General features: G+C 55.5%; 1 protein-coding gene across 2 annotated transcripts in view; it reads left to right on the forward strand.

The window, feature by feature from the left end:
- Nucleotides 1-615: 615 nt before the first annotated feature.
- The window catches only part of STRA6 (signaling receptor and transporter of retinol STRA6), a 29,164-nt gene continuing 1,961 nt past the window's right edge, over nucleotides 616-27,818 (forward strand). Inside the window, exons 1-15 of one of the 2 annotated variants that reach the window (XM_032174909.2) lie at nucleotides 7,516-7,643; nucleotides 11,971-12,037; nucleotides 12,366-12,451; nucleotides 13,643-13,782; nucleotides 14,116-14,139; nucleotides 14,323-14,489; nucleotides 15,871-15,993; nucleotides 18,280-18,347; nucleotides 18,528-18,604; nucleotides 18,870-18,931; nucleotides 20,494-20,656; nucleotides 24,724-24,799; nucleotides 25,792-25,925; nucleotides 27,316-27,433; nucleotides 27,514-27,615. In XM_032174909.2, coding sequence (XP_032030800.1) covers nucleotides 7,531-7,643; nucleotides 11,971-12,037; nucleotides 12,366-12,451; nucleotides 13,643-13,782; nucleotides 14,116-14,139; nucleotides 14,323-14,489; nucleotides 15,871-15,993; nucleotides 18,280-18,347; nucleotides 18,528-18,604; nucleotides 18,870-18,931; nucleotides 20,494-20,656; nucleotides 24,724-24,799; nucleotides 25,792-25,925; nucleotides 27,316-27,433; nucleotides 27,514-27,615 — 1,520 coding nt within the window. In that variant the 5' untranslated portion in view covers nucleotides 7,516-7,530. Of the gene's footprint in view, nucleotides 805-7,515; nucleotides 7,644-11,970; nucleotides 12,038-12,365; nucleotides 12,452-13,642; nucleotides 13,783-14,115; nucleotides 14,190-14,322; nucleotides 14,490-15,870; nucleotides 15,994-18,279; nucleotides 18,348-18,527; nucleotides 18,605-18,869; nucleotides 18,932-20,493; nucleotides 20,657-24,723; nucleotides 24,800-25,791; nucleotides 25,926-27,315; nucleotides 27,434-27,513; nucleotides 27,616-27,818 lie in introns of those variants that run through there. The other variant, XM_058427757.1, reaches the window with a different exon arrangement.

The following is a 27,818-nucleotide window of genomic DNA, read 5'->3' on the forward strand; positions in this document are numbered from 1 at the left end:
TGAGGAGTGAGAAATAGCAGAGAAAGCTCCGAGGGGGGGCCTTTTTCACTTCCCCCGGGAATAGATCATACCTGGAATTCCAGCCCTGAAGCCCCGTGATGACTCCCCTTAGCAGTGGTCAGGGCCCTCAGCCCAGCTGGGCAGCAGCAGGATGCAGATCCTGTTATTAAAAGCCGAGCTGGTGGTTCCTCTCTGGCAATTCATCAGGCAGTGGCCCCTGGGAGTGATGGATGGGGACAAATGGAGGTAAGTAGGGGGTTCCTCAGCTTCTCTAAGGCCACATCTGGGGAAACTCAGCCATCAAAGCCCTGTGCAGGCTTCTCCACTGAGGTGACTCTGAGGACCAAGGAGATCAAGTTTCAAGCAAATGGTTTGGGGGTGTGGAGAGGCTCTACCGCTGGAGACAAGCCACCCTGTGTGTTGTGTGGGGCCCCAGCCCCTGCTCTGCGCCTGAGCTGGAGATGGGGGTGGGGTAGGTTCCTCTGATCCCGGAATCAAGGGCGGGAGGTCTGTGAGGGCAGGAGGAGGGGCAGAGCCAGACTAGGGAAGTGGGGAGCTGCCTTCCGGGAGGAGCAGATGAAACACCTTTTAAAGCAGGTGCTGGGGACGTTGCTTAGGGCCAACTGCCGAGACCACACAACCAGCCACCCCTCTAGGATCCCAGCCCAGCTGGTGCTGGGCTCAGAGGAGAAGGCCCCGTGTTGGGAGCACCCTGCTTGCTGGAGGGACAAGTTTCCGGGAGTGATCAATAAAGGAAAGGAAAGAGACAAGGAAGGGAGAGGTCAGGAGAGCGCTTGGTTGGAGGTAGGCTGGAGCCAAGTCTGGGAGGCCAGGTGGGATTGGAACAGGTCGGGGAACAGCGAGAAGGCACATGGGGTGAGGGGTGGTAAGTGAGCAGGAGTCAGAGCCTAGGGGCAGGAAGTGAGCAGAGTGATGGGCTGGAGCAATTCTGATGAATAAGTTTGGAGACCTGGGGAGGGCTGCCCTCAGGGGACACCGGGGGGCTAGCAGGAGCTCCAAAAGGCAGGAGACATTCGCAGAGTCCTGTCTAAGTTGGATCTGACTGCCTGTGGGCAAGAGGTTGGTGGACAGCCCTGTCCTGTGGTCAGCAAGGGAACAAGGAGAGAAAAGTCAGGGGATCTGCCCAGCAGTCAATGTCCTCAGTGAGGAAGGAGGGCAGCACAAAGCCTACATCTCAAGGCCACACCATGGTGACCACCCCAGGGAGGAATGTGCTGGGAACGGAGAATGTGGGGCTCTTATAGCTGGGGAATCTTCATGGCCTTGTGTCTAGTCCTCTGAAGGCAGGAAGCCCTCTGTTGCATCTTGATGTTAACAGCCTCTTCTTGATCGCCTCCCTTGATGGGGGCCTCACTACTCTAGAACGCTACCTTTGTTCTGAGCTGAAATCGGCCTTCCCTCCTCCAGGTCAGTACTAGCCTAGCCCTCTGGGAGGGAAAGAACATGCTGCTCCCCTGGAACAGCCGGCTACCCTCCTCCTCCTCACCAGTGTCCACCCTCATACCAGAGCAGCCTGGTCTAAATCCTTTATGTTATGATGATGCTGTTGGTGAGGGGGGCATGAGAATTGCAGGAAGCGCACATCAGATGCTGCTTCTGACCCTCCCACATGGCAGGGGAGGTAGGAGGTAGAGAGACAGGAGGTGGAGAGTCACCCATACTCTTCCTGCCGTGAGCACGGCAGCCAATGACACTGCCTTCCAGCCCGCTGTGTGGAGTGAGACTTGGTCTGGTGCCAGAATTAAGCACGTGTGTGTGCGAAGGGCAGTTGGATGTGTGTGTGAGTGTGCTGCGCCGCTGAGGGCACACCCCAAGCTCACGGGCCCACATGAGGTTGACTCTCTTGGCTGCTTATTCATGGACTCTCAAGGGGACTGGGCTGCACAGGTGGGCACAGTGGCCGTCTCCCCACTCCTGGAACGCCTCTCTTGGGTGTTCTCGTCTGTGCTATGGAAGTTAGGGGTGTTCCTGAGGTTTGAGTGTTGTAAACTATTGGGTTTGCTGCTGGACTCAGAGTCAAGGGCTGAGATGGGAGGGTGCAGAGCAACGGGGGTCTCCGGCCTTTCTGCAAATGCTCACAGGCTTTTGAACATCTTCTTCCAATCTGTGGTTGATTTGCCAGAGTTTGAGTGCCCTGAGGTGTTGTAGTGGTTCTGATGTGTTCCTGAAGGTCTGGGGGTTCTTGGGGGCAATACTGAGGTTGCAGGGGTTCTTATGGCGTTACTGAAACTCAGAAATGTTGCTGAGATTCTGGAGGTTCTCTGGGAGATCTGGGAGTCCTTGAGGGGATGTTTCTGAGGTTCTGGGGATGCTGCTGGCCTTCCCCATTCCTTCTAGCCTGCTGTTAGCTTCTTCTAAGCTTAGCACTTTGCCCTTTGAGGATTTGATAATCACAGGCTCCTGCAGAAATGCACGTGGGCCTCTGTTCCTGGATGCAAAAATTCCTCAGGTTTAATCAACTTGAACAAAAACATGAGAGGAAGGAAGCCCTGTCCCAAGGCCTTCACGGGCTAGCTCCAACCCGAGGGGCACAGCAGCTCTGTGCCAAGCCCAAACGGCAGATGGCCTTCACTGGCTCAGAGTCCAGAAGCTTTTTAGGACCTCCTCCCATAGTGAGCAGGGCTTAGCCACCTCCAATCTGTGCCCAGTTGGGAGTCCTGCTGGCTTGAGCTGCTCCTTGGATACTGGCATCAGCCTCATCTCAGTGCCCACGTGGGTTCATGCTGGCCATAGCAAGGCAGCCCTGCCCTGACCCCTACGCTGCTCTCTCCTTGTCTCTCAGACTTCCCTTCTTGGCACTCCTGAGACACGTGTGAATTCATTCTTGCTACCATTCCAGATCTTCCGAGGCTTCAGGGCCCTGCTCCCAGGCCCCCTCCTCCAGGGAGCCTGCAAGACTGCCCAAGCCATCTCCTCCTTTCCCTCCCCGCTCCTCAGCCTTCGGCAGTTCTGTCTTTTGAGCACTTTTGCTCTCCAGCCCGTCCTCTCCTGAGGGCAGGGCTGGACCTTCCTGGGTATCAGTGCCCCTTTAAAGCCAGCTCCAGAGGGCAGTCCCTTGACTCTGCTGCCCAGGCCTCTGGAGAAATTCTTCAGGGGCACATCATTACCATCCTTCTCTTCCTAACACTTCTTGCCTCCTGCTGTCTGCCCAGGTAGCATCTTTCTTAACAGCTCAGAGCCAAGCCTCCCATTTTGCAGATGGGAGCTCTAAGTGATTCTAGCCCCAAGCTGAGGAGTTACCTTGGGCTCAAGAAGTGGGCTCACCTTGCAGCTTGAGCCACACGGCCACCCGCTATCCATGGATCTTCAACCCAGCCTGCCCACCCTGCCCACACCACTGGGCAGGGCAGCTGGGGGTCAGGAGGGGGCAGGTGGGAGGCAATGGGGGCACCTAGGAAGTCACAACAACTCTCTGTGACCTTCTTGTTACAACTGGTTACTGGTGTGCAGGGAGGGAGGCCTTGCAGGGAGAGTTCACAACTGGAGAATCTCCAGGCCAGATTTGAGAGAGGCCAGTAAGACCCATAGAGGGGAAAAGACTCACTCAAGGCCACATAGCCAGTCCCAGGGTTCAAACCCAGCTAGGTGGCCTCCCCAACCAGGCATTCTCCACTGCCATGCAGAAACCTGGCCCTTACCTCTGGACCTTCCAGCTGTGCCCTGGCCAAAGTGCCAGGCACAAGGCTGCCCTCTGCTTGCTAGGCCCACACCAGGGGAAAAGGACAAAGCTCACCATTTCCTCCCCTCTGCTTAGGGCCTCCCTTGGTGGCCTCTGTGTCTCCCCATGAGGAGGGAGGTGGTATTGTTGGCACTGGGCTCTCCGTGGGGGGTGCGGAAGGGACTGTGCCTGGGCTCGGCTGGGGTCCCTTTCTGCCAGCCTGGCTGCAACCCCTGGGCAGATGGAGGCTCCTTCAGGCAACCTGATTGCCTTTCCTCAGTGCCTGATATGGTTTGGATATGTGTCCCGTCCAAATCTCATGTTGAAATGTGACCCCCAGTGTTGGAAGTGGGGCTGGTGTGTGGTGTTTGGGTCATTGCGGGGTATCCCTCCTGAATGGCTTGGTGCCCTCCCCACGGTAATGAGTGAGTTCTCGCTCTATCAGTTCATGTGAGAGCTGGCTATTTGTAAGCACCTGGCATCTCTTCTGCTCCCTCTCTCGCCAAGTGTCCTGCCTGACCCCCCTTCACCTTCCATCACGATTGTGGGTTTCCTGAGGCCCTCCCCAGAAGCCAATGCTGGTGCCGTGCTGCTTCCTGCACAGCCTGCAGAACTGTGAGCCACATAAACCCCCTTTCCTTATAAGTTACCCAGAGTCAGGTTTTCCTTTACGGCAATGCAAAACAGATGAACACAGTGCCCAACTGGTACCTCCCTCTCTCCCCTCAGGTATCAGCTACATACCACCTTCTCAGTGAGGCCTTCCCTGACCACCTTGTCTCAAACAGCCAACTCCCGTCTGTCTCTCTTCTCTTTCCCCACTTCACTTCCCCTCTGGTGTTGTCTCCCCTAAGCCCTACCACACATCAGGTTCCATTTGGTGCAGGGCTTGACTCATCTTGCTCGCTGCCAAACCAGCCTGGGGAAGGCAGAGTTAGGCTTCCTCCAAGGAAGAGGTTGGGCTGGGCGCAGTGGCTCACACCTGTAATCCCAGCACTTTGGGAGGCCGAGGCGGGCGGATCACCTGAGGTTGGGAGTTCGAGACCAGCCTGACCAACCTAAAAAACAAGCCGGCTGATGGATCAACCATCAGGCTGATGCACATCCACCTTGGAGTGAGGCGAAGGTCGGTGTGACCAAGAGGATGGTTTCTTTTCTTTCTTTCCTTCTTTCTTTCTTTTTTTTTTTTTTTTGAGACGGAGTTTGCCTCTTTTGTCTAGGCTGGAGTGCAGTGGCACGATCTCGGCTCACCGCAACCTCTGCCCCCCGGGTTCAAGCAGTTCTCCTGCCTCAGCCTCCCTAGTAGCTAGGATTACAGGTGTGCACCACCACGTCTGGCTAATTGTTTGTACTTTTAGTAGAGATGGGATTTCGCCTTGTTGGCCAGGCTGGGTCTCCAACTCCTGACCTCAGGTGATCCACCCGCCTCGGCCTCCCAAAGTGCTGGGATTACAAGTGTAAGCCACCACACCTGGCCAAAGGGCATGGTTTCTGATAGGCAAGGATGTCTAACCCCTGACACCGCTGCCTTGTAGAGGGAGTGGGCTTCTTGTCTGGAACTGGACTCCAATGGTTGGGGATGAATTTAAAATCAGATGGGAGTTGGTTGCTCCCTAAGGTAACAGTCTGAGACCCCTGAGCAGGGAAGGGCTTGCTGGGCTGTGGTGTGGGCACGGGGGCTCTGGGAAGCCCAGCTGGTGAGCCTCAGGGCACAGCAGCCGCCTGTATAGGACAGGCCCACAAATGAATACTGGCCGCCGGAACAAGCAATGGCTTTGCCAAGCTCAATTTCTAAAGTCCCTCTTACCCAAGGGCCAGACGCTGAGCATCAGGGGAAGGCAGGAGGAGGGGCGAGAGGGATAGAGTCGCGCCCTCCGGGAGCTCACGCCCGCGCCTGGAAGGCAAGTTTCCTGCATCCCTGGGATCAAAAGGGCCAGTGTGGGCTCCTGCATTACATTAAATAAAGCTTGGGTTCAGCTCTGAGTCAGCAGACGCTGATATCTCTGTGGGATGGTGGAGAGCAACAGAGCCCTCTTCCTGCGAGAAGGGCCATTTGGGAAGAAGGGGGAGGAACTCAGGCTAGCAGGGTGCTCAGCCCCTAATCCTGCCCTGTGGGCTTGAGAATTTGAATGAGAGCCTCGAGGATTTCAAGCCCTGTCTACTCTGAGACTTCACCCTTGCTGTTTCCTCTGCGGGGAACACACTTCCCCCCACCCCCATCCTCATCCTAAGCCTGCCACCCTCTACTCAGCAGACTTTCCCCTGCCCTTCAGATCACCACGGAAAGGTTATTTTCTTCAGGAATCTCCCCCATCCCCAAATACTCTTGGACTAAATTTGGTTTCCCATGGTATAGACCAGCTCAACCTGTGCTTCCCTTTGTAACCCTCAGACTTTGGAGGGGATTTAGTTATCTGGCTGTGTCCCCCCTGAACTGTAATCTCTCCTGCCTCAGGGCTCAGAACAGTGCTGGCACATAGTGGGTGTTCAATAAATTTAAATTAAAAGACTAAATGAATAATGTCTTTTTAAAAAAGCTGTTGAATGACTGTCTTAGCTGACAGGGTCAAAGCCAAAGCCCCTTGTAGGGTATTGGAAGGACCCTCACAGTTTCAGGGGCCTAAACCTCCACCAGGGACAGTGGCCTGAGAATTGCTTTCTACCTTCTTCTGCCTCTCGCCCCTCCCTCCAGGCCGGGGCAGGGGTCCTGCTCCTGGGGAGGGACAATGGGCAGGAGCCCTCCGCCCTGGCCCAGACCTTGCCTTGCTCACCCTCAACCTCACTCCAGGAGGAGCAGGAGGCAGGCGGGGCTCCTCTTGCCTACCCGTGGGTCTGGTTTGTGTTTAAAGAGCTAATTTCCGCCTTGTGGGGGTGAGTTATCTCTTGTGAAATCAACTTGTAGGAACAAAAAGGGTTTACCAATGAGACACATGTTGCCTCCTTCATGGAAACCCTAGGAGAAGAAACGGACAGATTCCCCTTCCCTGCCTCCGGCCCAGCCCAGCCCCAGCGGTCCGTCTCACTCGGTTGTTGCTGTAATGCTGGTCTCCTGTCTGTGTGGGGCACTGCAGATGTGGCGGGCAGAGGCGTGGGAGCTCTGGGGCAGGCGCTGAAGGCAGGTATGTGTGTGAAGTCAGGTGCGGGGGTGGGGGTGGCTCCTGGCCACACCCTTGCAGGGCTCAGGCCGCCAATGGTGCTGGGGCCTCCTCCCCCAGGAGGGGGGCTTTGTCAAGGATTATGGTGTGTTTCCATCTCCGAGGCCCAAAGGGGCCAGAAAGGGGCAGGCTGAGGCTGGGGGAGGGGCTCCAGGGAGCCCAGCTGGGAGGGCCCAGGCAGGCAGTGCGGAGCTGGCCGTGGGCTGCCTACCCTTTCATCTCTGCAACTCCCTCCTCCCTGGGCCTCCCTTCTGGTGTGTCTGTGGGTCTGTCTAGGTGGGCTTGGGAAGGGGGAAGGAAGGGGCGTCTCTTTAGGCAGCTTAGACTGGACAAGCCTTTGAAAATGGTCCTTTGAACAAATGCCTGCTGGTGGTTGGTCAGACAGATGAGCCAGCGGGAGCCCCGGGGCCCCAAGGGGACAGCTATCTCTGCAGGACCGGTGCGATGGGCGGGAAGGGAGGAGGGGACACGAGAGGCCCTGTCCTCCTCCCGTGCCAGCTTGCTCAGGCCCCCAGTCCCTGACGGGCTTTTCCCAGAGAGCTAAAAGTAAGAAAGTCACCTTCAGAATTAAAAAGAAATGTTTCTTTGTTGGGGTTTTCCGTCTTTCTTTTTTTTCTCTCTCTCTTTTAAGCTTCTTTTCACATCTGTAGTGGCTTTTTTTTCTCTCGCCTGGGGTCAAAGGAGAAAGGCCAGAGAATGTCGTCCCAGCCAGCAGGGAACCAGACCTCCCCCGGGGCCACAGAGGACTACTCCTACGGCAGCTGGTACATCGATGAGCCCCAGGGGGGTGAGGAGCTCCAGCCAGAGGGGTAAGTGTGGAACCCCCCCCACCTCACTCTGCCGGCCATCAGAATGGGGTGATGGCAGAGGTTGCAACTGGCCAGGGAGCAGCTCCTGGGAAGGGGCTGCTAGGTCTGGCTCTGCCACTCATTTGCTGTGTGACCTTGGGCAAGTCACAGCCTTTGGGGTTCATTCAGTCTCTGCCTCTGTTACATGAGAACAACACCCCTCACCCTGCTGTTAAGATACCTAAGGCTGGTCACCTCAAAAGACCTGTGTGATGTGTTAAAAATACAGATGATTCAGATCTGCAGGGATGGCTCCCTGGGTGATTCTGGCCCATAGCCAGGATGGGGAAGCTGCTGAGAGCAGTTGAGGCAAGCAGACCTCCCTTCAAGGGGTTATTGGTCTCTGCGGTGAGCATTTGGGTGTGGTGTTTCCAAGTGTCAGGTTCTCTGGGCAGGCTGGGGGATTCGGGGAAGGCAGAGAACCAAAGGGAGAAAGCCTGGGGAGAAGTCACTGAGTAAACAAGCACCCTTGTTGTCTTTGGATGGTCTCAGAGGATGAGGAGAGCCTATTCCCTTTAGCAGGAGTGCTCAGGCCAGCCCAGGTGAGGGTGGGAGCAGGAAGGCAGCCCACTCCAGGGTGGCCTGAGAACCCAGCCACAGCTGCTTTGCCTGGGTCCATTCTACCGGGGTTTAGTCTGGGCACCCTGGTGGAGGAGCTGGGCCCCTTCTGTGTCCCCCACCTCCTGCCAGGATGCCTTGCCTGTGTAGGACCCAGAGCCAGTTCTCCCCTGTTGTTCCCAGGCCTGGCCCCATCCCCTATCTCCCTGCTCTGTCTGGTGGTTTGGAGAAGTAGAAAGGTGAGGCTGGGGATTGCCGAGCCAGATGTGTGCACATCTGTTCTCCATCAAAACCTGAAACTTGAGAAGGAAAAATCCTTGCGTGCCTCTCCAGGGGCTGGGGCTGCGGCCTGGCTGGGCTTGGGTCATCCAGCAGGGACAGAGGCTCCACCCAGGCCTCGGGGAAGGAGCTGTTGTTTGGAGGACTCAGGGTTCTGACCACCTGGAAAATAGCCTGCAGTCAGCAAGGGCATGCTCCCCGCTGATCTTGCCTGACTGACCGAGAGCCTGTGGGCTCCACATATCCTGCTGTGTATGTGTGGGCTGCAAGGGACCAGAATGAGGACAGGCCCAGGAACCCATGAGGATGGTTTCTGACCTAGGTGAAGGCTCTAATCTGAAGCTGTGTCCTTGGGAGCCTCAGGGCCTGGGCACTGGCTGGGGGCCAGGTGCCTGTAAATGTAGCTGTGGTCCCAGAATAAAGTTGTGTGTATGTCAGGCACTGGGTGATGGGGAGTCCAGTCCCTCATGTGGGTGACATCTAGAAGATTCAGCTCCTTTCTCCCACTGCAGGGCATGACACCCATAAGAACAAAGAGATTTGTTTGAATCTACTTAGCCAAACCAATTGAGCTGCCTGCCATCCCCCTGCCCCCAAAGTGGGAGCAGAAAATTGGGAGCTCAGGGGAATCCCAAAGAAATGAACTTGGGTTCACCTCTGTCTGTGTGAGTCAGACACCCTGGGGACATGTTGCTTCAGAGCTTTGAAGAACTCCGGAGTGCCCAGTGCCCCAGCACTCTCAGGCTGGAGTTGGGGTGGATGAACACTGATGGCAGTGGAGTCAGCCACAGAAATTTCCTAAAATCCAGAACATTCAATGGCTCAAACACCCTCAGTGGCTTCCCGGGGCCTCCCATGCTTGCTGTGACCTCATCTCACCTGACCTCTGGGCTGCAATCAAACTGGAAGGCCTGCCCAGCCCCAGCCACGCTGCCTGTCGCCTGCCCCTCTGCTTCCTCATGCACTTCCCTCCACCTGCAGCTGCCTCTCCCCTTCTTTGCCTAAAGAGATGCTAACCGTCTTTTATTTATTTTTTGAGGTGGAGTCTCGCTCTTGTTGCCCGGGTTGGAGTGCAGTGGCGCGATCTTGGCTCACTGCAACCTCCGCTTCCCCAGTTCAAGTGATTCTCCTGCCTCAGCCTCCCGAGTAGCTGGGATTACAGGTGCGGGCCACCACGCCCAGCTAATTTTTTTTGTAGTTTTAGCAGAAACAGGGTTTCATCATGTTGGCCAGCCTGGTCTCAAACTCTTGATCTTGGTTGATCTGCCTGCCTCAGTCTCCCAAAGTGCTGGGATTACAGGCGTGAGCCACTGCTCCCGGCCACTAACCATTTTTTAAACTCCAATCAGATACCACCTCCTTTTGCCCAAAGTTCTCCCTCCTCCGCATCCTTCAGCACCTGCTGTGCCTGTCCCAGGATCAAGCTCACCACCCTCTCCAAGGTCTTTATGTCTGTGCCATCCTGCCTGTCTCATGGCACAAAACATGGGGCCACAAGCCACTAGCCAAACATTTGCTCATTTCCGTGCCACCTGAGATCCCCATCTGACCCCTCACACTGAGCTGAGAGGTCAGATGGGGACCTCAGGTGATACAGAAAGGGCCAGAGGCTCCCCGAGACAGGGCCCTGGAGGGCATTTCTGGGGGTGGGGCTGGTTTGGGATAAGGTCCATAGGAAAATGGTCAAACTACTCCAGGGACAGTTTTCCAAGTCCCTGCCGGGCCCAGGTTTACAGGTGGAGCAGGACCTAGTCATTCGGGGAGATGCAGGCTGAGAGGGAGGGCTGCCCTACACGCCGGAGTGAGAGGCCTTGGAGCTGGAGGTGGGGAGCCTGAGACTGGAGCGCCAACGGTGGGAACCTGCTCCCTTCGTGGCAGCTACTCATGAGCCCAGTTCTACTTTGGGAAGAGGCTGGTCTCCTGGCCAGGAAGCTGCCCAGAGCTGACTTACTCTGCCTCTCCACCAAGTGACTGGTTTCTTTCCCACCGCTCGCCCGCTGGGATTTCCTGAGAGAAAGCGAGCAGGATAGACCAAGCTGACCCAGCAGAGGGTCCCAGGGCTCTGTGCTCCCCTGGATAATGCAGCCTTGATGCCTCTCTTCATACAATGGAGGGTGTTTTGGTGGGCGGCTGAGCCCTCTGGGCAGGCAGGGACTGGCGGCAGTCCAGGCTCCATCTCAGGCCCTCGCCCACCAGACCCCACTGGCCTCACCCATGCTGCCATCCTCCCTCTGGCTCTCCCAGGCCCAAGCTGGGAAAACCCGGAGCTCTCCTGCTCCCCAGGGACCCAGTCCTGCCTACTCTCCCAGGGCCAGGGCCAGCCCTGAGCTCAGCACTCCTGCCTCACTCCCTTTCTCCGCCACATGATTCCGCTGGGGAAGCGGAGGGTTTCATTGTCCTCAGTGACCCCTATCTCCACTGTGGGTCTACCTCTGTGCTCAGCCAGGGTGACTGCAGGACCATTGCCAGGCCATAGGGAGCCTCTGTGGAATTAGAGAAAGGGATCTCCAGTTAGGTGCATTCACCCAGGTGCAAACCCAGGGCAGGTGCTGGGTTTGGTGAGCAGGGTGGCCTGTTCGTTCCCTTGGCTGAGCATCTTTGTGCAGTGGACAACCTGCATGGCTGTCCACGGAGGCTCTCAATGAGAGGGAAGCAGGAAAAGAGAGGGACCAGGGGAGATCATTTTAGTCACAGACCAATCTCAGATGGCAGTGAGTAGAGGGCAAATCATAGGGCCAAACCCTTGACTGCTTGACCCAGGTAGTGTGCTCAACCGCAGTTCTGAGAAGAGGTCTGTGAGACCAGGAGCAGTCTGAGGGGCTTCCTGGAGAGGGGAGGCCTTGAAGGACAGGAAGCATCTGGGTGAGCAAGAATAAGTGCTCACACCTGTAATCCCAGCACTTTGGGAGGCTGAGGCGTGAGGATTGCTTGAGCTCAGGAATCCAAGACCAGCCTGGGCGACATGGTGAGGCCCTGTCTCTACTAAAAATACAGAAAAAAAAATGCCAGGTGTGGTGTTGCACACCTGTGGTCCCAGCTACTCAGGAGGCTGAGGTGAGAGGATCATTTGAGCCCAGGAGGCTGCAGTGAGCCGAGATTGAGCCACTGCACTCCAGCCTAGGTGACAGAGCAAGACCCTGTCTCAGAAAAAAAAAAAAAAAAAAAAAAAAGTGATCAGGCCAAGCCGGTCCACTCTGCTTCTCCTGGGAGCCTCCCATCTCCTTTAGTCTTATAACCCCAGAGCTTGGCATGGGGCCGGCACATCACAGGGACACGAGGGCCCCAGAATGACCCTGAGAAGGTGGGACTGGGAAGGCTTGTGTAGGAGGGATCAGAGGGTTGAGGGAGGTAGTGGATAAAGCCTCAGTGTGAACAGTCTTGAACCCCAGACCCATCTGCACACCCAGGGGGGTCTGACATAGGCCTGAGCCAGCCTTCATTTGCCCTGCAGGGAAGTGCCCTCCTGCCACACCAGCGTACCACCTGGCCTGTACCACGCCTGCCTGGCCTCGCTGTCAGTGAGTCCAACCCAAGTTGAACCTGGCTTGCAAGTTGCTGCCAGCCTGGGCAGTGGGACCTGTGTTCCCCGCTGGGGCTGGTGAAGGGGGGCCCTGGGAGATCCTGGGTGGGGGGAGCTATCTGGGAGTTCTCCCAGCTTGGGGGCCCAAACCAGTATGCAAGTCCAAACTCCCAGATGTCTGTCACCCCTTGACCAGTCCCCAAGATGCCACATGAGTGTGCACTGGGCAGGTAGGGGATATCCTGGGGCCTGAGTCCAAGCCCTCAAACTCAGACCCTCAGGGGAGGCCTGGGCGCCCCAAGCCCTCGTCTGCACTCTCCTTTCAGATCCTTGTGCTGCTGCTCCTGGCCGTGCTGGTGAGGCGCCGCCAGCTCTGGCCTGACTGTGTGCGTGGCAGGCCCGGCCTGCCCAGGTTGGTGCCATGGCCTGGGCACCCCCACTCAGGGAACCCAGCTGACAGGGTCACTCTGGGAGGGTGGGTGATTTGTTAGGTACCTAAAAGGCAGCTCTGGCTTCAATGACATCCCTATTGCCCTCAGCCTGGGGCTTTCCTCACCCCCACCCAGGTCTCCAGGTTTAATCAGGACCCCCAGAGGAAGTGGGAGGGACTTGCTCAAGCCCACCTGGCAGAAAGGACTCCAACCCAGACCCTAGGGAAACAAGCCTGACAGGACCCAGCTTCAGAGTGTACCTTCTCAGGCAGCCCTCCATGTGTGGATTGACGTGACCATCCCTATGCCATCTTGACCCTCATCTTCCCTGAGGGTATCACCTGGACCCTAATGCTTGAAGGCAGATTTTTGGGGACTGACATCTAGCCCCTATAGCTGGAGCCTTCTTCTGCTATCTCCTTCAGCCCTGTGACCCCAGAGCCTGGACAGGCATGATCCTGAGGAGATGGGGCTGGGCAAGCTAGTGCGCGAGAGACCAGAGGGTTGGGGCAGGTGATGGGTGGCTCCCTGGTATAGACAGCTTCGCATCCCAGACCCAGACTGTGCACCGAGGCAGGTCTTGCTGTGCTGGTTTTGTGGGGAACCAGCCTGGGGTCTCCGGTTGGCCCCAGAAAGAGCTTGCCCTGGCTGGCGCAGTGTTTGAGGGAGAATGAACCTCTCAGAGCATGAATGCAAGCTGCAGTGCAGAAGCTGAGGGTCTGAGTGGCTTGCCCTGAGCCCATAGGGGTGATGCCTGGGACAGCTATGCCTGCTGTCTGCCCTCTGCCCTGGGTCCACACCCAGCCCAGGGCGGCGGCCGTTGTACAAGGATGTTGTGACTCGCTGAGTTCTCTGAAGGTTTGCCAGCCCAGACAGACCAATTAGTGTGGAGGTGGCTGCTTCCTGGAGCTTCCAGGGTGGGCGGAGGGAGCAGTCTTAGGGCTTCTTCCCACTGTATGTGTGTCCCAAGTCCCTTTGGCACAGGGCCCAGAGCTTGGTAGATAAGAGGTACTCCACAAATATCTATGGAATGAATGAATGAAGGGGCCTTATTCTCCCATCTTGAAAGTGGGACTGACTCCACCTCCTTGATTTATGGAATACAGCTGGGAGGTGATGGGGGTGCAGGGGCTGAGCAACTCCCTCCTGCCCTGTCCTTGCCTCTGTGCTAGCCCTGTGGATTTCTTGGCTGGGGACAGGCCCCAGGCAGTGCCTGCTGCTGTCTTCATGGTCCTCTTCAGCTCCCTGTGTTTGCTGCTCCCCGACGAGGACCCATTGCCCTTCCTGACTCTTGCCTCAGCACCCAGCCAAGGTACCCACTGACCCCCAGGCCCTGGGGTTGGTGTGATGGGATGCGGATGGGGTGGGGTCTTGGAGTTTTAAGCTTAGCTCAAGGAGATGAGGGTAACAGGAACAGCTGTCAATGAGATGGGCTGCTATCCTGAGACATGACCTCTTTAGACCATCCAGTCTTTACAACAATGCCACAAAGTATGCATATTAGCCCCATTTTGCAGTGGAGGAACTGAGAGCCAGGGAAGTAGTATCTTAAATTGAGTATTTGCTCAGGCACCATGCTAAGCATTATATATACACCTTCTCATTTTGCTCTTGCTAATATACTGTGATTATTTCCATTTTACAGATGGGAAAACTGAGGCTCCAAGAGGTAACTTGCCCAAGATCACAGAGTTGAGACTAGTCAGAGCCTGGATTTGAACCTAGAGTTCTTGCCCACTGAACGTGCTGAAGGGCTTGGAAGCTGGAGACAGGAGAGAGGCCTGGGTGGGCTCACTGCAGGCCCCATGTCTGCCTCTCCAGCATGAGTCTCTCTGCTTGTTTCACCTTCCAGGGGCCTGGAAGATACTGGGACTGTTCTATTACGCTGCCCTCTACTACCCTCTGGCCGCCTGTGCCACGGCTGGCCACACAGCTGCACACCTGCTCGGCAGCATGCTGTCTTGGGCCCACCTTGGGGTCCAGGTCTGGCAGAGGGCAGAGTGTCCCCAGGTGCCCAAGGTAACCACTGATCACAATGGCCTAGGGCAGAGGGGCGCACAGAGCAACCTACTCAAACCACAGTGCCTCCTTTGAGCTCTGATTCTATGACGGGCCGCCCTGCAGCCTTCCATTGTGCATGGGATTCCATGCCTTCAAACACGTGCCCCTTCCAAGCTTGGCTGCTCTGCAGGAGAGGCAGGGAACAAGGCGACTGGGCCCAGCCCTCAGGAGCTTTAAGTCTAGGAGGTGGCAGAGAAAGGGAAGTGGGCGGAGTAGGGGGAAGAGAAAGCCTGAAATGGCCCCCACCGCCAACGCCTGTGTTAGTGATTCCCCAGCTTCCCTTTGGTCAGGCTGGAGAGGGAATGGAAGTGAAGCGTGATGGAGGCCAGCAAGTGCGAAGTCAGGGATGGTCTTAGAGGGCCAAGAGGAGGATTCCAGCGCCTCAGCACCTTGCTCACTGGCTGCTGGCTGGGGCTGTGAAGCTGTCCTGTCTAGAACTCAAAGAGTGATGGTACAGGCTTTAGAGCCAGACAACCTGAGTGTGAATCCAGCTTCATTCACCACTTCATTCACTCACCCATTCGTTCAACAACATATTTGAAGCACATACTTTGCACCAGGGACATTTCCAGGCACTGGACTACAGCTGTGAACAAGACAAACGCAGTCCCTAGCCTCCCAAGAGCTGTCATTTCAGAAGGGGAGACACGACACACAAACAAAATGATGCCAGGTGGTACCAAGTGCCTTGGGGAAACAGTGCCACCTTTCTGAGACCGTTTCTCCATCCGTCCATGGAGCTGATAATACCAGTCCCTCAGGGTGGAGGTGAAGACTAAGAGGTTGCTTTGAGAGGGGGGACTTGGTGGCTTTTTTTCACCACCTAGAACCTGGCACATACTAAGCTCTCAATAAAAGTATATTGAACCAACAAATAAATGAATGAGTATACAAAATGCCCACCCCCAGGAAGGCCTCAGCCCTGGGAAGTAGGGCATAGACTTTCCTGATGCTCAGGTTGAAAACTATATGTAGGCAAAGGCAGGCTTTCGTGTGATTTTCAGAACTGTTCCTAATGCTCTGGGAACACAGAAACAGAAAGAGGTATCCTTTCCAGTGGGGGGCAGGAGGGAATCAAGTGATCTCCTCCTCTTGGCTCCTCTCAGGCCCGTGGGGGTCCAGGAGCCTGGGGGAGGGGTGAGCATCTCTGCAGGGCTCAAGAAGGGGAAGTGGGCAGGTTTGCGCTGGGTGGCAGGTTGGGAACCATAGAGCTGAAGCCTTCCCATGGCCCTCCAGACCATCCTCAGGGCCCAGTGTGAGGTGGGAAGGGCAATGGATTCTGGTTCTTGGCTGGGGGAAGAAGGTGGAAGGTAGTCTGTCTGGGTGTTTGTCTGTCCAGATCTACAAGTACTACTCCCTGCTGGCCTCCCTGCCTCTCCTGCTGGGCCTTGGATTCCTGAGCCTTTGGTACCCTGTGCAGCTGGTGAGAAGCTTCAGCCGTAGGACAGGAGCAGGCTCCAAGGTAAAGGGGCAGACCTGGGATGAGCTCTTCCTCAGCACCCAAGACAGCCCTACTCCCCCATATCTGTGGTCCCAGATACATGGCTGTGCTTGGTGTAGGGCCCAGCACAGAACAGATGCTCAGAAAATGTTTGCTGAGTGACTGCTTAGTCCTCCCTCCCTAGGCAAAGGCTGGGCTGGGCCCTTGACTGGCACCCAAGATGCCCGTGGCACTGGGCTGTGTGAATAGTAGGGACTTAACAAAGCAGAACTGAGTCAGAAGCCAGGAGAGTCATAGCTCTGTCTGTGAAACACTGAGATCCGGCTGGAGAGACAGCGTGGAGCCTTGTGCCTAATCCGAGTTCTGCACATACTGAGATGATTCAGGAAGCACCCAGGGCAGAACTGCATTATGAATCAACTCTAGGTTGGATGTGGTTGAATAATTTCAGATAAAGGGGAGGGCTGGGAGGGCTTCCTAGAGGAGGTAGACTGACAGAATAAGGAGCAGGCATTGTAGGCACAGGAAAGAGCATGAGTAAAGGGGAAGAGATGGTTTTGTGTCTGTTTTGTTCATTATGTTTGCAGCACTGGGTGGGTCTTAGCCCTTAATAGATACTCAGCAAATATTTTTGAATTTTTGAATAGATGGATGAATGGATGGATGGATGGATGGATGGATCAAAGGAAAGATGTATGGAAGGAAGGATGGATGGATGAATGCATCATGGTAAAAGAGAATTCTTAGAAGATACTTCAATCTTACTAAAAAGCCTTCTAAGCACCTACCGTATGTCAGGCCCTGGGCTCAGTGCTGTGGACTTGGAGCTGATGGACTTGTGTCTGATCTCCAGGAGCTCCCAGTGTGGTAGGGGAGACAGATGCAGCACCAAACACCTACAGTGCAATGTGAAACCTGCAGCGGGTGCTGGGACTGTGGGTGCAGGGGGCGGGGTCCACTACTTCTTTCTGCTGAGAGAGGAGGAAGAAGAAAGCTCTGCAGAGACCCTCAAAGGGGAAAGAAGAACAGACTCAGGAGAAAGGCTTAGGACATAGAGGCCAAAGGGCATGGCTTCTCTTCAGACAGGGCAGGGGAAGGAAAGACTTGATGGGAGGCACCTGGGCAGCCAGCAGGTAGGTGGTGGTGCCAGCTGCTGGCCCAGGGAAGGTGGAGGGAGGAGCAGGTGCTCCTGAGATGATGCTTGGTCCTAAGGGTGTGCTGCTCAAAGTCTGGAGCTGAGCAGAGGGGCTGGGACTGGGTGTTAACTCAGCAAGGTCAGACTGAATCCAGAGAATGAGTGAGATCCCTAGGCAGGATGGAGAGCCCCGGGTCCCTTTTGGGCTACTCTGGTCCGAGAAGGCCCATGGACTCCGGGCTTGGCTCCCACGTGGCAGGCAGGGAGTTCTGAGCACTTGTAGCTCCTGCCCTGCTGAGGCTAACACTCCTCGAGGAAGCCCATGGCCCCTCCTGTTTACAGCTGGCTCTGAAGAGGGAGCGGCCCACCAGGGCCACACAGTGCCTGAGGCATGCCCCTTTACCTTCTCTTCCGGGGTTTTCACCACCCCACCTCTCTCTCCATTGCCAGCCTTTCCTCCCAGGCTTGAGAGGTGTAAAATCCTCTTTGGACTTTGGTCAAAGAGGTTTAAGTCTCAAAGGACCCCCAGCAAGCTTTGAGCTGACCCACTCCTGCCCTGGATCCCAGGGTTGTCGTGGCAACAAGTGACAATTGCCTGTGTTCTCCCAGTGATTCAGGGCAGGGGCTCACCCCATCTTCCCATGGGCCTCTGCCACTTCACAGGCAGCTTAAGGCCTGGAATGTGGCTTAGACAAATCTGGTCACCCTTGTGATCTCCCTTGCGCAGTAGCAGGAGGAGAAGCCTGAGGGGGTCTGACCTGGAATGACCCTCTCCTGTGTCCTGGTCTAGGATGTGCCCGTGGGACACAAGCTTCCCTTTGCCCCAGTTTCAGCTAGCAGAGGCCAGAGGGCTAGGGGTGGGAAGAAACGGTGATGAGATGTGACTGAGTAAAGCAGGTGAGAGTTGGAGACAGATCTTAGGAAGAACTTGCTGGCATTGATGGTTCTTTGATAGGAGACTGGCCTTGTATTTGTGAGAGAGAAAAGGGAAGCTTTGGAGGGCACGGACCTCACCCCCACATGTCAGCCCCCTCCACACTCACCACCACCGCCATGGCCAAGAGGTTTTTTATGGAGCACCTGCTTGGTGAACACTCTAGTTCCCTGAGCCAGGGACCCACGAATGGGTCGAGGCAGGTCTCATCTGCTTGTTCAATTGTCTGTCTCCACAGGGGCTGCAGAGCAGCTACTCTGAGGAATATCTGAGGAACCTCCTTTGCAGGAAGAAGCTGGGAAGCAGGTGGGGTCTCTGACACACCCTCTGTGGGCCAGTGGATTGGGCTGGTTAGCAGCCGTGCTTGGGAAGCTGGCACTGGGCAGCATGGCAGGGGCAGAGGGGCAGAATGACCAGCCTCTGGGGCTCGCCCTCAGGGAAGGGGCTTCCCCTGAGGACCCTGCACCTGCCTGGGTCTTTCTGCAGCTCCCACACCTCCAAGCATGGCCTCCTGTCCTGGGCCCGGGTCTGCTTGAGACACTGCATCTACACTCCACAGCCAGGTATGGGGTTGGGAGCTGAGGCTGAGCGTGACAGGGGACGTTACCCTCCCTTGCACAGAATGGCTGCAGTGGAGGACTGGCTCCTGCTCCCCGGAATCCTTGTCATCAAGAGGGACAACTACCAGCTTGGGACAGGGGGAAGACCCTGGCCTGGCCTTGGTCATTCAGGGTCCTGCTGGCCCTTTTCCTGGGCCCCTTGGGAGGGAGGAGGGCTCCTGGGCCTGAGTGGTGCTGTTCACCACCCTCCTTCCTTTGAGGACTACAGGATTCCGTCTCCCGCTGAAGATGGTGCTTTCAGCTACACTGACAGGGACGGCCATTTACCAGGTATGTCCTGCACCCTGTACTGCCATCTGCCTCTGGAGCCCTGCCCTCAACCCCCAAGCCTGGAGCAGTTCTGGCCCAACCCAGCTCTCCAGGTGCCCCATCCAGAACCCTGACCAGGTGCTGCAGGCCATCTTGGGAATTCTGGCCTACCCAGAAGGGCAGAGATGTTCATTCTTGGACTCACAAAGTGACTCAGAGCATTAATTTTGGAGGCCACATAAACACGAATTTAAATCCTAGCTCACTATTTACCTCCTGTGTGGCCTTGGGCAAGTTATTTAACCTCTCTGAACCTGTTAGCTCATCTGTAAAAAGGAGGAAATAGAATAATTTTCCTCTTTGAGTAATTGGGAAGATTTAGCGAGATAACATGTTTGATAAACTCTGCCTCACACCTCCAAAAAAAAAAAAAAAAAACCCGAAAAAACCAACAATAACAATTAAAATCCTGGGAGGTGGGTATGATTATTCTCCACTTTACAGATGGGGAGAATGGAAGCTCGGAGAGGTGAATTTGACTTGGCCAAGTTTCTGCACAGCTAATATCTCAGCATAGCCTAAGTTTGAATCCAAGTCTGTCCAGCTTTAATTCCTGTGCTCATTTACTTTCACAACATAGAAAAACCGGAAATTTTACATTCCAAAGTTTAGATAGATAGATGATGGGTAAATAGATAGAGGTGCAGACATAGTCATCCCTCAGTATCTGAGGCCGATTGGTTCCAGAAACACCCCTCCATACCAAAATCCAAAGGCTCAAATTTCTGATATATGATGGTGTAATATCTGCATATAGCCTACACACATTCTCCAGTATGCCTCGTTATCTCTAGATTACTTATAATATCAAACATAAGTGCTATGTAAATAGTTGTCCTACGTCTGGGTGTGGTGGCTCACACCTGTAATCCCAGCACTTTGGGAGGCTGAGGTGGGCAGATCACGAGGTCAAGAGATTGAGACCATCCTGGCCAATGTAGTGAAACCCTATCTCTACTAAAAATACAAAAATTAGCTGGATATGGTGGCGCGGGCCTGTAGTCCCAGCTACTCGGGAGGCTGAGGCAGGAGAATCGCTTGAACCTGGAGGTGGAGGTTGCAGTGAGCCAAGATCGTGCCACTGCACTCCAGCCTGGCCACAGAGCAAGACTCCATCCCTCCCCCCACCAAAAAAAAAAAAGTTGTCCTAAGGTATTATTTTTTTATTTGTATTATTTGTATTGAATTTTGTTATTTTTTATTGAGGGTTTTTCCCCAAATATTTTTGATCAGCACTTGATTGAATCGGTTGTGGATGTGGAACCCACAGATACGCAGGGCTGACTCTATGAAGTTATGGTGCTCGTAGGCATGCCTTTGGCCTATTAGGCTATAATTGCACCTGTCTGTAATATCCTCATTTAGAAGCATGAGATCCCTGCTCTAAGGGGCAGATAAGAACACTGATGGGCAATGGGCATGTGGCTGGAGCCCGTGTGCTGCCAGTTTCTTCCCCAAAGTCTCCCCTGTTAGCACAGAAAACCCTTTCCTGGGATGGGGCCCTCACTGTGGGGCTCTTCCAGGTGGCCCTGCTGCTGCTGGTGGGCGTGGTACCCACCATCCAGAAGGTGAGGGCAGGGGTCACCACGGATGTCTCCTACCTGCTGGCCGGCTTTGGGATCGTGCTCTCCGAGGACAAGCAGGAGGTAGTGGAGCTGGTGAAGCACCATCTGTGGGCTCTGGAAGGTGAGGCCTCCAGGGAGCCCCCGAGGGCTGCAGTGGGGAATGAAAGCGGGGAGACCCAAGATCTATGCCCTAGTCGGCCATGGACACACTGGGGGCCCTTGGACACATTCCTTCCTCTCTCTGGGTCTCGATTGCCTCATCTCCAAATTGGGGCAGTTGGCGCTTCCAGTTCTGAGCTTCCATGAAACCTGAAGGAACATCTCAGCAGCTCCTGTCCCTTGCCTGCTTCTGTGGCATCTTCCCCCACCACCCCCAGTGTCTCTGACCAACTCTCCAGGCATGGAGATGAGGAAGGCCGTGGGATGGGGGAGCTGAGGGTGAGGAAGGAGGGAGGAGATGGCGATGGGGGATGGTGAGGATTTCTGAGCGAATCCTCATGGCAGGGGTCTTGTGTTGGGCAGGGCGCAGGCTTTCTCTTCCCCACTCCCTGAATTTTGGGGCCATCTCCTTTCTCCTTCCCTCCTATGACAATGAGCTCCTGAACCAGGGAACCATCCCGGCTTCTCCTTCTGTGGTCTGATGCCTCCTGCAGCCACCTACTTACTCTGCCTCCTGGGCACTTCCAACAGCCCTGTGGAAGGGACTGAGAAGTGTCCCCACTTGACACATGGGGAAGGATTTGCCTGAGGCCATCCAGCAGGGCAGAGTGCAGCCAAGAGAATGCAGGGCTCCTGAAGCCTAGGCGGGGGTTCTCTCCATCACCTTGGGACAAAGCCCGGTGCTAAGGACTCAGGAGGCATGCGCCTTCTGCTGACTTGGGGGCCCCAGGCTGGGACGGACGGGCCCCCGGCTTCTGAGGAGTAACATGTGATGGTCAGAGCGTGGGCTGCCAGCGTTGCAGGTGGAGGTGTGGCTGCTCCGCAGCTGTACCTGACCATTAACATCATCCTTATACTACAGACCTGGGCATGCTGGTCATGGCAGGGCAGGGAGTGGGGGGTGGGCAGAGGTGCACGGAGTGACCACTTCCTTCCCTGACCACCTCCACCATCTCCCTGAGCACCTCAGTTCCCGTACTAGAGGCTGCCCTGGAACTGCTGCTGAGGCCCACAAACTGGACAGGTGACAAGTTCCGGGTGAGCTGAAAATGACCTCTCTTGGGAGATTTTCCGAGCTGGTTGCAACCTGGGTCACAGGCAGGTGCAGACATGGTCCAGGTCAGCCCACAACCAACCTCAGACCCTTGCTCACAGTGACCCTGTAGGTCAGCATCATTGATCCCAGCTCACAGAGCAGGACATTGAGGCTCAAAGACAAAATAAGACACGTCCAGGGCAAAGGACTCTGCTTCCACTCATCAAGTCTTATATTTTTAATTGCATGTTGCAGTTTCCAAGCTCAAAGGCTCCCACTTCAGATCGTCTTGGGTCAAACAGAGCAACATTTACTCTCTAAATTTGCAGATGAGGAATACTGAGGCCCAGGAGGATTAGAGATACGGCCAAAGCCACCCCGCAACCTGGGCTCCAGTGTCCTTTGGTCTGTCCTTCGCCTAAGGAGCTAATGTCTTCTGAGCTCAGAGCTCCTGTTAGGACTGCCACCCAGCACTTGGACCATAAGCCTGGCATCACTCACAGAGAGCTCAGACTGAGTCAGGCAAACTAGATTAGAATCTCTGTTCCCTCACTTACAAGCTGAGTGACCTTGGGCAAAGTGCTTTACCTCTCCTGACCTCAATTTCCCCACCTGCAAAATGAGTGCTGGAGTGAAAAAGGAACACTTGCCCTTGAGGCCCTCAATCACACGAAGGAAGACAGATCTATCCCCCAAAGCAGGGCCCAGAAGAAGGCAGGCACAGGATCCCAGAGGTGGCAAAGAGCAGGAAGATTGTGTGAGTGCTGGGGTTTGGGGGTGCCCAAATTGGGAACCAATGGAGGGAGAGAGAGGTAGGAGGTAGATGGATGGAGATCAAAGGCCAGGCCTGTGGCCAAGGGGGCTGCTAACCCTTCACCCCTGTGTTAACCTGTACACTCACCAGGCCAGGCTCAGCAGGTGAGCTGTTCACCTCCTGGCAGCAAACGGTCCAGAATATGCCCTCGCTGCAACCCAGCTGGCTCCAGAAGGGGGACCACAGAGGCTGGAGCTATGCATGTGCAGTGCTTTCTCCCAACCTTGCTTCTGAGAAAAGTGTTCCTGCGAGGGCCCTGGAGGAGGGAGCTAGGGACCGGCAGAAGGGCCTAGGTTTCTGTAGCATCATTTTTAGCCCTGGCTGAATCTGAGAAGCACCTGGTGACTTTAACATTCCCTGTGCTCAAGCCCCATGCCAAACCTACTGAATCAGAAACTCTCAGAGTGGGGCCCAGCCTCTACGATTGAACAGCCCTCCCAGCGATTTTTTTTTTTGAGATGGAGTCGTGCTCTGTCACCCAGGCTGGAGTGCAGTGGCACAATCTCACCTCACTGCAACCTCCACCTCCTGGGTTCAAGCAATTCTCCTGTCTCAGCCTCCCGAGTAGCTGGGATTACAGGCACGTACCGCCAGGCCCGGCTAATTTTTTTTTTTTTTTTGAGTTGGAATCTCACTCTGTCTCCCAGGCTGGAGTGCAGTGGCATGATCTTGGCTCACTGCAACCTCCGTCTCTCGGTTTCAAGTGATTCTCCCGTCTCAGCCTCCCGAATAGCTGGGATTACAGGCGCCCGCCACCAGGCCTGGCAAATTTTTGTATTTTTAGTAGAGACGGAGTTTCATCATATTGGTCAGGTTGGTCTTGAACTCCTGACCTCAGGTGATCCACCGCCTCAGCCTTCCAAAGTGCTGGGATCACAGTTACAGTGATTCTCATGCAAGCAAAGTTTGAGCGCCACTGTAGTAGGCACCCAATAAATATTGGTTGGTTGGTTGATTTCAATTCATTGCTGATGGAAATAAATCATGAAGGCTCTGCCTTTGGAAAGCCCCCAGAGCAGTGGCTGTCAGCCCTGACTGCACACTGAATCACCAGTGTTGCTTTCTCAGGCTACGGCTGGGTCCCACCCACAGAAATTCTGATTTAACTGGTTTGGGTGCAGGCTGGGCTATGGGCGAGTTTTAGCAGCTCCAAGTGATCCTAAAGGCGCTGTCAGTGCTGAGACCCACCGCTCTAATCCCTTTTGGCTATGTGGAACTAGCACTCACCTTTTCTGTGTTTGCTCTCCCCGTGCTTGAGATTCTGGTGGTGACATGGGCACCAGGAACACTTCCCTGGGCTGACTGATGAGATCAGGGTGCAGGCATCTCAGGCTCATTCTGGATCTGCTTGGAAATGGTTGCACACCTCACTCTATCATTCCTAGCAGCATGGCTGGCTGGGCGAAACCCTCTCTCTGAGCCTCAGCATCTTCTTCAGCTCAGTGGGAACAGTTCTTCTGTCTAACCTCGTGGGGTTTTCTGTGACAGTCCAGAGCAAGGCTGGATGTGGATGTAAGGTGGGAGAGTTGCAGCCTGCACCCCTGATATTCTTTAACACCCAGGCTTGTTCATGACACACCATCATGCACACCCTCATTGTGTGCATGGCCAGGGAGGAGGTGAGGGAGCTGGGTGACAGCGGCTGCCTCCCTATTCTGATGGACTCAGGCCACACCGATGTGGACTCACACCCTCTATGCCGTGAACGAAGACCATTAGTGCAGACATGGATGGGGCCTTATGGCTCACATTATCCTGGGAGCTGGGCAGCATAACGGCGTGCCCAGCAGTAAGTTCACGAGCAAATGGGGGCCTGGGGAGATGGAGTGCCCTCCTGAAGGCCACATGGCCAAGAAGCAGTGAAGCTGGAGACAGATGCCAGGTTGGATGGAGGTCCCACAGCAATAGAAGCAGCAACAGCAGGGTGAGGACCAGGTCTGCAGACTCAGAGCTGGTTTCATCTCTTGGCCACTGTATGTCACTGGGAAGAATGGGGTGGCCGAAGTCATTGGCTGACACTGGATCTGAGAACTGGGGGTGGGGCCAAGAGGCCTCCACACAGAGTTCAGTTTGGGGCAGGGGGAACTCCCCACAAGGTACCATCCTGGCAGGGGTTCTGAGGCCCCCAGGAGACTGTCCAGGCCCTGATCTCTCACTTTGCTCCCTTTCTGCCCACCAGTGTGCTACATCTCGGCCTTGGTCTTGTCCTGCTTACTCACCTTCCTGGTCCTGATGCGCTCACTGGTGACACACAGGTGAGTGGCAGGCTCGGCTCACCCAGCACAGAGGTGGGGAAGGAGTGGGAGTCCTATGGGCCTGTGGGGAGGCCCTGGGCCTGGAGGGAGGGAAGGGCTCTGCCGGCCCAGGCTGTCATGGAGCCCACCTGTGTGTGGCTGCGCTGCAGTGGGAGAAGGTGGGGCTGGGTCCTGCCCTTGGGCCTTCCTGTCTGGCTGGGGAAACATCTGTGAGTGTGAAGGACATAGGGCACCACCAACTCAGGGCAGCTGGTGGAGCTCGTCCCCTGAGTAGGGGCCACCAGGTGGGCTGGATGAGAGGGAAGGTGGCCTGGGGAAGCTGCACCTGCCTGGGAATGGAAGAAAGAGATAAGAGGTGAGGACTGTGTGGACGAGAGCAGAGGCTGGGGTGGCCCTGCCATGTGAGAGTGTAGGTGAGGGGTGGCCTGGCAGCATAGTGCACTGAAGAGGTGGTACGGGTCTCGCCATGCCACCTTGCTTGCCCTGCAGCGGTGAGTGGTGAGGAGCACTGAAGGCCCAGGGCAGGTGGAAGGGGCAGCCCAAGCACTTACTCATGTCAGAGAACTGGCCCATGTCTCCTGTGCACTTGCCAGGCCTCAGAGCTCGTCCCAGGGATCTTTTTCCACAGGTCACCCCTCCTTCTTCTGGCATACCAGGCTCCTCAGCCTGTGCTTGCCTTGCCTCTTTACCCGGTGGCTGTGCTGTGTGTCACTTCCATTCTCACCATTGTTTCTCACTTTTCTGACTTGGCTCAGGTTGAGCCTTCTGCCTGGTTTTGTCTTCCTCGTTCACCGTTTAAGACTGCCCAGATATCACCTCTTCCAGGCATCTTGGGTTAGTGGCCTCCTCCCGGCTCCCACAGTTCAGGGCTTCCCTGCTGATAGCTGTGGGTTGAAATTCTATTGGGAGTTTGGCCAGTTGCTGGCCCAGAGGAGGATTTAGGAAGAGTGTGTTGCTCCCTGAGGTCACTGCCTCCCTGGCTCCCACCCCAGGACCAACCTTCGAGCTCTGCACCGAGGAGCTGCCCTGGACTTGAGTCCCCTGCGTCGGAGTCCCCATCCCTCCCGCCAAGCCATATTCTGTTGGATGAGCTTCAGTGCCTACCAGACAGCCTTTATCTGCCTTGGTGAGCCTCCCTTGCCCGCCACACCCAGCCTTGGCCTGGGCCTCACCTCAGACACTGGCCCCAGTGGGGGAGAAGAGTGCTCAGCAAGTACTGCCCTCAGAGTTTGTCTGGGAATGCTCTGGGGCAACAGCAAGAGGAGGGACCCCCTGCCTTCCCTGCCTTTAAGAAGCTTACTCAGGATGGGGGTACAGGAGCCCTCGGGAAATTGAGTGTGTACCCTCCACATGGAGATGAACCTTGGGTGCCACCAGGTATTCACATGGTGGGGTGGACCCAGGTCTGGAGGTGTCAAATTCAAAATGGTACATTCCTGGCTGGGCTCAGTGGCTCACGCCTGTAATCCCAGCACTTTGGGAGGCCGAGGCAGGTGGATCACGAGGTCAGGAGATGGAGACCAGCCTGGCCAACATGGTGAGACCCCATCTCTACTAAAAATACAAAAATCAGCCGGGCATGGTGGTGTGCACCTGTAGTTCCAGCTACTCGGGAGGATGAGGCAGTAGAATCACTTGAACCCAGGAGGCGGAGATTGCAGTGAGCCGAGATCACGCCACTGCACTCCAGCTTAAGAAAGGGCTGTGCCACAATTGGCTACCTACAAAGGTAATGAGATCCCTGTCACTGGGGTATGCAAGCAGAGTTCCATGGATATTGTTGGGGTCTGCAAAGGAGGTCTTGCCCTGAGAGAGTTGGACCAGATAACCTTCCAGGACCCCTACCAGCCCCGAGTTTCTGACTCTCCCCTTGGGTACTGCAGTGAGAAAAGCACTCTGAATGGTGAGGGGCTGTGGCCAGGGTTGCACATCCAAGGGCCTTGTATCCCTCCAGTTCCTTCCATTCTCACCTCCTTGCGGGAGGAGAAGGATGGTAAAGGAGTGGAGGAATTACTAGGACAAAATTCATAGCGTCTCTTCTTGGTAGCTCTTATGTCTCCAGGCCCTTTTGTAGGCATCATTCTCTAATCAGTTGGCCAGATTATTTCAATAGACAGTCCTTGGGCACCTACCGTATGCCGGGCTCTGGCTTGAAGGAATGCAAACATCACTTTAAAATGTAGCCTTATCCACCAGTAACTCAAACTCAGGAGAAACTGAAGGGAAATAACATTTGCAAAGTGCTTTGTGATTTTAAGAGTTTCCACAGACATTACCTCATTGGATCCTGGCAACAGCCTCTGAGGTAGGGACTATTATCCCCGTTTTACAGAGGAAGAAACTGAGGCTCCGTGAGGTAAAGTGACTTGTTCAAGGCAGCATAGCTAGGCAGTGGCAGAGCAGAGATCTAAAACCAGGCCTGCCCCATCCCAAAGCCCTTGGTTCTGGGGGCAGCAGGGGTGGCCAGTTTTCATAGAACCTGTTGTCTGTCCCCCTGCCACTCCCGCCCCTGGCAGGGCTCCTGGTGCAGCAGATCATCTTCTTCCTGGGAACCACGGCCCTGGCCTTCCTGGTGCTCATGCCTGTGCTCCACGGCAGGAACCTCCTGCTCTTCCATTCCCTGGAGTCCTCGTGGTGAGTGAAGCAAGACATGGAGGGCTCGGGGACTTCTTAGAGGTCCGCTAACAGTGACCGCCTCCCCACCCCACTGGCAGGCCCTTCTGGCTGACTTTGGCCCTGGCTGTGACCCTGCAGAACATGGCAGCCCATTGGGTTTTTCTGGAGACTCATGATGGACACCCACAGCTGACCAACCGGTGAGGTGGCATCTGGGCTTGTGGCTCCCTCAGGCCCTCATCCTCTTCTTCAGCGTCTCTCTCTTTGTGTCCTCCCTCCACTGCCATCTATCCCCTCTCTCTATCAAGGAACCCAGATGATAGTAGAAAGAGCTTGCCTTACCCATAGAGAAAAGGGACAGTGGCTCAGCCCACTCCAAAGTACCTCTCTACATACCTGGCTT

The sequence above is a fragment of the Hylobates moloch genome, unplaced genomic scaffold (genome assembly GCF_009828535.3).
Source record: "Hylobates moloch isolate HMO894 unplaced genomic scaffold, HMol_V3 SCAFFOLD_14, whole genome shotgun sequence".
NCBI classification, from domain to species: domain Eukaryota; kingdom Metazoa; phylum Chordata; class Mammalia; order Primates; family Hylobatidae; genus Hylobates; species Hylobates moloch.